The 10,495-nt window shown below is 39.7% G+C and overlaps 1 protein-coding gene across 3 annotated transcripts in view; it reads right to left on the reverse strand.

Moving 5' to 3' along the window:
- Positions 1 to 10,075, reverse strand: part of ATG5 (autophagy related 5) — a 131,491-nt gene extending 121,416 nt beyond the window's left edge. Inside the window, exons 1-2 of one of the 3 annotated variants that reach the window (XM_045499178.1) lie at positions 9,788 to 10,075; positions 1,087 to 1,252 (exon numbers count right to left, since the gene is read on the reverse strand). In XM_045499178.1, the coding sequence (XP_045355134.1) occupies positions 1,087 to 1,088 (2 nt within the window). In that variant the 5' untranslated portion in view covers positions 1,089 to 1,252; positions 9,788 to 10,075. Of the gene's footprint in view, positions 1 to 1,086; positions 1,253 to 9,787 lie in introns of those variants that run through there. The other 2 variants (XM_045499176.1, XM_045499177.1) reach the window with 2 other exon arrangements.
- Positions 10,076 to 10,495: the final 420 nt, after the last annotated feature.

A 10,495-nucleotide genomic window follows, 5' to 3' on the forward strand; every position in this document is an offset into this window, starting at 1 on the left:
TAACAAAAAGCTGCCTGATTTCTCTGAAATTATATTCAGTGAGAAAACCCACGGAGAAATATAAAACAAAATCCCAACATGAATGCATGAGGTTTTCACGCACTGAGTGACCACCACTTGCATGACCTATGCCAGGTGCTGAGGAGACACAAAGGCAAATGACACCGCTCCCGTACCCAAATAGTGAATGAGTTGGCTCCTTAAGTGGCTTCCTCCACCAGCCTGACTTCCCATGGCTAGAGCAGGCTATGGAGCAGTGCCACCTCTCACACAGACAAGAAACAAAGCAAAGGGCAAGCTTTACTCATGTGAAACAAGAAAGTCCAACACCACAAATACATTTCCACTTTTCCAGATCCCCCTAGGTACGTACACAATATTCTGTCTATCTGCGACAAAACGAAAATAATGACAACTGAGAACGTCTTTGCTGTTTAGGGTCTGAATACTCTGTAAAAAGGCAAAGTATTATTATCTCTGACTGACAGATGCATATGTTTGGATTATACATGAGCTTAGAGAAGGAAAAAAAGCAGGCCAAAATCAGAAGACACTTGATACTGTTTTTTTAGAACAGATAATGACACTAATTCAAACCTACAAGTCTACATACAGTAATCTGTTATTAAATAATATGTTTTATATAATACATATTAGCTTATCAACAGATGAAAACACACATGTTATATATTCATTGAGCTATAAAAAAGAATTTGACAGTTGCTTGGGGCCACTTAAATACAGAAGAATCAAATCTGAACCTATTATTTTCAAAATAACTCCTACAGCACATAACTTATGATTCCATTATCACAAATTATATACATATGTATTCATGAAAAAAGAACGTCAGGAAGGTCCCACAGCAACATATCAACAGCAATTTTTTTCCTCCGTCTGGATAGTAGGATTAGAGGTAATTTTTTATTTCCTTTCCTTTGTTGATCTGTGTTTTCTCATTTTTTTCCATAATAATCAAGTACTAATTGTATATAAAATGTTGGATAACAGCCTTCAGGTTCTTAGAGTTTATTTACAAAAATGGACAAAGTTAGATATCCCATTTTCTACCATCAACATACTTACATAATATGGTTCTGCCTCCCGTTCAGTTATCTCATCCTGATACAGGGTGAAGCAAGTTGGAATTCGCCCAAACCATACATCTCGAAGCACATCTTTGTCATCTGTCATTCTTCCAGTGGGTAAAGCAGTGCATATAGGCTAAATTCTTTTTTCACCCAAAGCCAAACTGAAAATAAAATGAAGAGCATTAGTCAGATCCTTGCAAAGATAAATGAACCTGCTCCAAAACAAAGATTCTAGGAAAAACTGAATGCCATAAAGATTTTTCATTTCAAAAAACTTGTGTGATCAGCATTCTTAAGAATGAATGCAAAATCAGTACACCAAATTCTAAATGCAGAGCTATTATTTATTTAAAAGGATCACAGAAGTGAGCAGTTCAAAATTATGTATGCTAACTTATGCAACTAATGAACCACAGCCAAAGTGAAGCTATACTTGTATCATTCTCTCAAGTCCCAGGAGAGTCTATTGCTCATCTAAAGTGAAGTCTTCCCCTATCTTATGGTCTCTTATAGTCCAACTCTAAACTATTATCCCCACAATTATCCTTACCCCACCTAATGTATTCAACCTCTCCTACTCCGTCCAGATAGTTCACTCTTCCTGGGGAAAAAAAAAAAACAAAACTCTTTCACCCTGGGAAAAAAAAAAAAAAATGTTTGTATAGACCTATTTCTATTCTAAATTTCATCGTGTCCATGGTTTGATTCCACCAATATTTCCAGTCCTACTCATTATATTTCTTTTTACAAACCCTCTAGCAAGACTAGAAACTTAAATACCTTGTTCTCTACTATTCCCTCTGACAAATATGTTCATCTCTCACCTGTTCAAATCCTACCCACTCTGCAAACCCAGCTCACAATCCTCTGCCCCAATGAGTAGTAAATGCTTCTACTGTGAACTTAAAATATTCCCTATACCACGCATATAGCACGAAAACCACACACTGAAATAGTCTGGGTATGACAGAGGAACATGGCTTTTGACCTATGTAATATCCAAGTGTCTTCCAGCACTAATATTCCACAACTAGGTAGCAATACAATATACCATATGAGTAAATGCAGAATCGATCCTGTCGGTACCTGAGTAATGAGACTCAATATCCTTGTATTCATATATTTATTTATACATATCCTATCTTTCGTAGGTTGGCATATCCTTTGGAGACATTTAAAATAACCATATTAATTTAGCCAAATACCAATTACTAACACTGAATTATTCAAGGAGCTTTTTCTCTCTTTTCTCATCCACTGACCAACACCAAGTACATCAAGACTACCATAATTTATTAGTCAAAGACAGAAAACCTCAAGTAGAGTTCTGAATCTTGTATTACTATACTTAAATGTGCGTTGGAGGTCAAATGGATGCAATGTTATCTACAGGTAAATAAACGAAAGAGGTGAAAAACTCTGTCCAACATTACGAAAGCAGTAAATAACAGTCAAACCAGGATAAACATTACAAGACCACTAAGTAACAGTGAAACCAGGAGAACAACTCTGGTCACAGTTATTGAACGAGTCTAGTGCTCTTTCCAACATATAACAATGTTTTCATTTTTACTGACATATATCCATAAAAGTCACCATTTTAAGCAAATGATACAAGCATTCACACTTCATATAATTCTACCCTGATAGGCTTCAAATTCAAACAATACACTGAGTTTCTCTGCAGAAAATTCCCAAGTTTACAAATCACGTACAATTAGCTCACTGAAAACAGAAAACATCTCACTACCTCCTGACTATATTAATGCTTCATTCTTTGTGAATAAATTTCCTGGTGACAGGAAATAACGAGATCTAAGTTATGGCAAGTAAGTAAATCTAAAGTTGAATCTAATACGAGGTGATAAGCAGTGGTTTCTGTAACCATGATACACCCAATTAACCATTAGCTACAACTTCAATTCCTCTCTTGCCTACAAAAAAAATGAGGCAAAGAGCTACTTTCCTAAAAGATTTTAAAAACATTTAAATACAATGTTAAAGTTGAAAGTCACTACCAATATTGTCACACTGGATAATTTTTCTGCCTCAGAAAAAACAGGTGGACAGTATAATTCAAAAGAAAATGAAAAATTAAAATGGGTACAGCCACCTAAGGAAAGGCTATTTCTACAAGTAGTTCCCTCCTCTCCAGCCACTGTCCTCTCAAGAAGGAGTAATAATCTGATTTGTCAGATTCCAAGACACCATTTGAACCTTGTTTATTAACAGGCAGGGGTCACCATAAACACAAATATCATGCATTTAGGTATGGCTTCCTCCTCTCCCCTCTACTCTGCCATTGACCATGCTGCTATTTCTTTCCATGTCATGTTCTTCTGCTTCTTCATGTGTCAGGAACAACAGAAAGAAATGGCAAATGTCCCTCTTTTCTCTTTGTTTCTGGGAGACTCTGCCCAACAGTGATAGAAGCATGGGCTTATCTCTTACTGGTTCTGTACCTAAAATTCAACTGCAGAATTTTGGTAAACTGGGCTGAAACAGAAGACTTTACCAAAGTTCTGAGGTAAGACTTTAGGTACAAAACTGGTCAAAGATCAATCAGCATCTTATTTCCCATATACCATTGTTTCTTATGTATATATTCCTTGCAGGACCTCAAGGAAAGAACTAACTGAGCCAAAGCAGCTGAAGTATAATGTGGTAGTCAATACAAATTTTCCAAACCATAGAAACTTCTAAACAGATTTACTGAAAACTTCAAATAAGGCAACTAACAGCCTCAGAATAGGTCTAAATTTATAGAATCATAAAATGCTAGTCTTTCAATATTAATAAATATTCATCTACAATGAATTATATAAGCATACAAATACACCTAACTAAAAAATGTGCCAAAAAACTAGCTGATAACATGGATAAAACTAAAGGATGCGAATATTCAATCATCTTTTTATTCAAACAAATTTTTTTAATGTTTATTTACTTTTGGAGAGAGAGTGAGAGAGAGACTTGGGGAGGGTCAGAGAGAGAGAGGGAGACACAGAATGTGAAGCAGGCTCCAGGCTCTAAGCTGTCAGCACAGAGCCCAATGCGGGACTTGAACTCATGAACCACAAGTTCATGATTTGAGCTGAAGTCAGAATCTTAACCAACTGAGCCACCCAGGTTTCCCTCAATCATCCTTTTTAAAATAGAGGCAGAAAATCAAAATTTAACTCTTGAGAGGCACTACAATGTGGTAGTAGTACATTCAAAATGTAGAATATGGAGTCGGATTGCCTAGATTCACTTTATCACTTACTCTGTGACCTCAAGTTAGTCAACTTCTCTGTGTCTCTGTCTTCTCATCCGTAAAATGTGAATAACAGCACTTACCCCATAAAACACATATGATAATTAAATTAATACACGTAAAGCACTTAGAATAATGCCTCTAATATAGTACTACGAAGTGTCTATCATAATTTACAAAACAAGAGCATGTCTCAGAATTGAACACTGCTATTAACACTCAATACAGAGTCAATAAACATTTGATCAGTTGATATGCCCAGCTCTGTGGCAGGTGCTGAGAGCATATAAGATGATGATGGTAGTGAAAATAACAATTACAACAACTTTTTAAAACCTCAGGCATTGTCCAGAAGATACTGTCTCTTAATTTACTAAACATACCACGCACTTTCACATCTTTTCCATGGCTTTCCTCACGCTGGTGGTTCCTGACCCTAAAGTAGCCTTCCCTACCTTATCTTCTGACTTAAATATCCTTTAGGACCCAACTCAAAATAACCCTTTATGAATAACTCAGGTAAAACCTCTCTTTCCTCACTGCACTTTTACTTTTCCTCTACTACAATACTTACAGGCTTAGAGTAAAGATTTTTGGGGCGCCCGGGTGGCTCAGTTGGCTGAGCGTCCAACTTCAGCTCAGGTCACGATCTTGTGGTTCATGGGTTCAACCCTCACATAGGGAAGAAGCGCAGAGCCTGATCTGGATCTTCTGTCTCCCTCTCTCTGCCCCCCCCCCCCCACCACTTTCGCTCTCTCAAAAATAATTAAAACATTAAAAAAAAAATTTATCTCTGATTTCCAATCTCATACCAGTTGCCAACATGCCTTCCAATTCCAAATGCCCATAGTTATAATTAAGTGCTATTTTATGAAAGCTTTCATAATGGAGGAAGGTAGAAAGGGAGAAGAAAAATATTAACATATCTTATAGTGTTCAGAGAACTGAAAAGATATGGAACTTGAAGAATGGATAGAATATAGAAGAATGAATATATACGGAACGGGTAGAATATTTCATAGATAGAATATAGAATAAAAACAAATATTACAAGTAGGGCAAAAGAACATCAACAGAGGCAGAAAGTGTGCAAAAGCAATATGTGTACCAATTTTTTAGGAAACTTTGAGTAGTAGATAATGAAAGAGCTGACACTGAGACATGTTTTAGTATCACCTGTGATCCTAGGCAAGTCACATTTCCTTATCTGTAAAATTCACCAGGTTGTTCTAGGGGGGAAAATATCTACAAAGTGTTTGACATGGTACTGGACACATAGTAAGTGCTGGGAAATAAAAGCAATTATTATACCTTTAATGTCAAATCTGTAAATGTAAAATAAGACTAGATCATGAAGCATACCAAACAGAAGACTGGGTTCTCAATTTCATCCAACCTACAAAGCCTGTAAGGTTTGATAATGGTGAAATAAAAACAATTACCTAGTAGTACACAAAAGGAGATCCCACGTCCAAGAGAGGGTAGGCAGAAAGGAATTTCAGCACTAAGGCATATAATAATGAGTGCCTGGCCTAGACTCGTAGTAGTAGATGGATAAGAGACAGATAAGAAGTCTTTCCAAGGAAGAATGAATAGAAGGTGATGAAAAACTGGCTGAGGGATAAAGAACAAAGACAAGGAAGATTTAAATGCTGACAGCAGGCGATACAGATAAATAGTTAAAGGGTTTGAAATCAGACTGACATGGGTTTACACCCAGACTTCCAGCTATAAGCTGTGCGTCCTAGCATAACAAACCTGACATCTTTGAACCTATTTGTAAACTGAAGATAATTTTAATCTCACCGGGCTGTTGGGTGTTTAGTACCTGGTAACCACTCAATAAATGGCATATGCATTTAATACATGGTTTCTTCATGCGTCCTTGTCCAGACAGTTTAAACTCCTTTGCTCCTCTTTGGTCAATTCTCAACCCTCTTTTTTTTTTTTTTAATTTTTTTTTAATGTTTATTTTTGAGAGAGAGAGAGAGAGAGAGACAGAGTTTGAGCAGGCAAAGGGTAGAGAGAGAGGGAGACACAGAATCCAAAGCAGGGTCCAAGCTCCGAGCTGTCAGCACAGAGCCCGATTCGGGGCTCGAACTCACTAACTGTGAGATCATGACGAAGTCCAACGCTTAACCAGCTGAGCCACCCAGGCGCCCCCTCAATCCTCTTTTAAGAGTCAGCTTAATGTCAGCTTTTCGAGAAGCTTTCCACTAAGCAATCTCCCATCTAATTACTTCTATAATAGCATGTTACAACCGTGCATTGCAGTTATGTTTATCTTATCCACCTCCTGCCCCTCCCCACATTGAACTGTGAGTTCACCAACAGCAGAAATGGAGTCATATTTACTTTGAATCCTCAATACTGGCATAACTAGCACATAGCAGAATCTGGAATTTTTATTAAACGATTGGAAAATACAGAAAATTCATAAACTGGAAAGTTATACTAGCTACTTAAGAAACTTTTCCAGCTAAACTCTTCTCCAAATCAGCATAATCACACTTTAAATTCGGAAAACTGCAGGGGTGCCTGGGTGGCTCAGTTGGTTGGGCGTCTGACTCTGGATTTCTGCTTAGGTCATGATCTCGAGGTTCGTGGGACTGAGCCCTGCATTGGCGTGGAACCTGCTTAGGATTCTCTCTCTCTTGCTCTCTCTCTTTCTGCCCCTTCCCCGCTCGCACACCACATGCGTGCCCATTCTGTGTGTGTCTCTCTCTCAAAATAAATAAACTTTAAATTCAGCAAACTTCCTTATTTTACAAGAATATTTTCCCCTCTCAAACATACACTACACTATCATCACCATGCATCCAATTGGAAGGCAATGTTTTGGAAGCACACAAATCACAACCCATCACACAGTCTACTAGAAGTAAGCTCTGGAGGACAGGGGCTACTTCCTGACTGCTGCATTCTCTGCAACTAATTCAAAGCCTGGAACAAAGCAGGTGCCCAGCCAACAACATTTAGCAAACAGCACAATATGATAAAGGTACAATGTACAATTATTAGTCTCTTTCACACTACAAGAAAGGCTAACCTATTACCTGGAGCTATTCTGCTGACAAAATCGCCAACTACCTAGAAATTACTTAAAATATCAAATAACTATTAGTAGTAAATTTGAAAACATCTAAAAATAATCTATGCTGGCTGGTCTCCTTTTAAATTCATGAACACTAACCTCAAAAGTAGGCCCTGAGTACTGGCCAGCGTTCCTACATTTCTCTAGTCCATTTATTCTCCCACATCCTAGAGCACCGTTTCATATCCCCTCTCTCCTCTAATTTTCATATCTCCTTCCTCACTCTCTTGCAACTAATGAACTGGCTTTCTATTTCCTTCTATCCTGTTACTAAGGATCAGTGGTTATCAACGGGTTTTAATGAACAGCCCAATTCCATGGGGGAATAGTTCCTAAATCTCTCCAACTTCTTCCAAATGTTGAAGTGCACCTGGACTCAGTCCTTGAACTACATCTTTGGAGATCTCCCATGGCTTTAAATATCATTTCTACAATAACAACTCCCCCATTTTTGTCTTCAACCCAGACTTCTCTTCTGAACTCTCGTTTTATATATACCACACAGTATTGACATTTCATTTGAAAATTTAGCATGTCCAAACAGAAAATGATTTCAGACCTTCCTTCCTCAGCTCCCTTGTTACTCTGTGGTCTTCCCCAAATCACTAAGTGGTAACTATTCTTTAGTTGCTAAGGCCATAAATCTTGGAGTCATCCTTGACCCTTCTTCATACCTGACTGCCCTAGCCGAGACACAAATCCAGAATCTGGCCATTTCTCACCATCTGCACTATTACCACACTGATTCATGGTACCTTAACCTTTCACCTGGATAAATGGCCTACTTTTGCCCTTGCTGCAGACAACATAGCAATCAGAAAGATCCCTCTAAACATGAGTCAGATCAATTTACTCCTTTACTCAAACCCTACCATCTCATCCAAAGTAAAAACTAAAGTTCTTACAAAGGCCTGCAAGGTGGTATATGACCTGGACCCATTCTGACCTGATTATCTACTCCTCTCCCTTTTTGCTCACTCAGTTCCAGCCAGACTAGCTGGTATGCTCGTTTGGGACTTTGCAGTAGGTCTCATGCCTCATTTCACTACATCCACATGAAACCCTTCTTTATCACTTTTAGGTGTCTGTTCAAATATCATGTTTTCTAAAGCCATCACTGCAATTTCCTACGCAGGCCATCAACAGTCCTTGTTCCCCTTCATGACTTTATTTTTTCTCTCTAGCACTTTCACCACCTGACATATTTTTAAATTAATTTTTATATTAATGTCTTTCCCCTCACATGCTCAAAGTGAACTTCATGATGGCAAGAGTTTTTATTATTTTATTCACTGTTTATTGTTTTATTTACTTTTTGTTCAGGGCCTGGCACATAAGAGGCACTCAGTAGTTGTTAAATAAAACAAACCTACACTTGAGGTATGGACATTATTCTAAACAGTCAGAGCCAGATAGTATCATTCTGCTCATTTTCCCCCAATTTTAACCAGCATACCTTTGAAGATCATGGCACATGCTCAAATCTAACATAAAACTCTAAAAATAAAATAAAATTCCCCTCAATTACTACCTTCAGCCCAATATCTTTATTTTCAAATTCTAAATTCAGCCAACAAATCCATCTATGCAAATCACAAACAAGTAAGTTCAAATCCAAGTACCCAGTCCAAAAGACTCTTTGAGATTTATCAAGTGGATTCTGGAAGGCCTTGGAAGTTCAGTGATGTCTGACAGTCTTTGAGTTCTGACTGTCGCTTAAGACATGCTGTGTCTCACCAGAAAAAACTAGAACCAATCCAGTTTCCCTACGTTCCTCAAGTTTCAGGTAGGATTTCAAAATAATCCAAAGTATAAAGGATGTGAAAGTTCTTTGCCAACAGAAAACGACTTCGTTAGCACTAAATATTATTATTAAAATGAGATTTAACGAATGCCATCGAGAAGATAAACTGGAGAAAATACCCACCAAATTAGGATAGAATCAAAGTGCCTGTGAAATAATTATGATTTAAATAACTATTCCACGAAAAATGCACGTCTTGAACTAAATAAACTCTACAGCCTGCGACAAGACCCTAGGCTTCCTACTTTAGTAAGAAACTGACAGATTCCCGGAGAGAGATCACACAGGCTACACCCTCCGGCCTGCCCAAGGTCCCCGGGGGGCGGCATCTGGCCAACCCCACCTACCCCGGAGGAACCACCTTCACCAGCCACCGCCGCCCGGGGGAGCGCTCCTCTCGCCTACCACTCGCCCCTCCTTCTTACCACACCTACCTGGCACCTCCCCAACTCTTCTCCTCCGGGCATTTCCCCACCCTAGGGAGACGGAGACAGACAGACACACACACGCACACGCACACGCACATTCACACTCACACTCACCAGAAATGCCAGCTCCTTCTCCCGCTTCCTGCACCGATGAAGACGCTCGGATCCCGGGCTCTGGCAGGGCGGCGGCGCTGGCTGCTTGATACACTGTCCCGCAGAGGCGCGGGAGCCTGGAGTCCCGAGAGCCCGCGCAGCCGCAGAAGGCAGCGGCGTGGAGGTCGGTGCCGAGCTCTGCTGCACTTCCGCCCTCCGGTATCCTGCCAATACAACCCGCAGCGCCGCGGGGCCTTGGAAGCCCACAGCAAGTCCAGTCACCCTCGGCGCTCAGAGATGACGTCACCGAACCCACGTGGCCTGCGCCCCACCTTCCGCGTTCCGCCCAACGCCGGGAGGAGGCGGGAGCTGTACTAGAGCATGCGCAGACGGAGCGGGGGGGGCGTGGCTTGGGGGTCGAACCTCTGGCAACTTTACAGCTAACTCCGTTTTAGGGGAGGCTCACGCCTTTTGCATGGTTAGGTATTTCGAGAGGCTAATGTAACAGTACTGTGAAAGTAGAGAGTTTCAAAAATACTGAGACCCTGCCTCACAGAGGTTGACCGCAGCATTCCCCTTTCCTGGCTTCGCAGAATAATAGTAATAAAATGTTGGTTATCAACGTGTTTTCTTATCTATTTTCTCACTTGATCTTCTTGATCTTCTCAATTTTGGCGGAACCACAACAGGGATTAATAGCCGTAGTTAACAGAGGAAGACTAAAACGCA

This window comes from Leopardus geoffroyi, chromosome B2, assembly GCF_018350155.1.
Source record: "Leopardus geoffroyi isolate Oge1 chromosome B2, O.geoffroyi_Oge1_pat1.0, whole genome shotgun sequence".
Lineage (NCBI taxonomy): Eukaryota > Metazoa > Chordata > Mammalia > Carnivora > Felidae > Leopardus > Leopardus geoffroyi.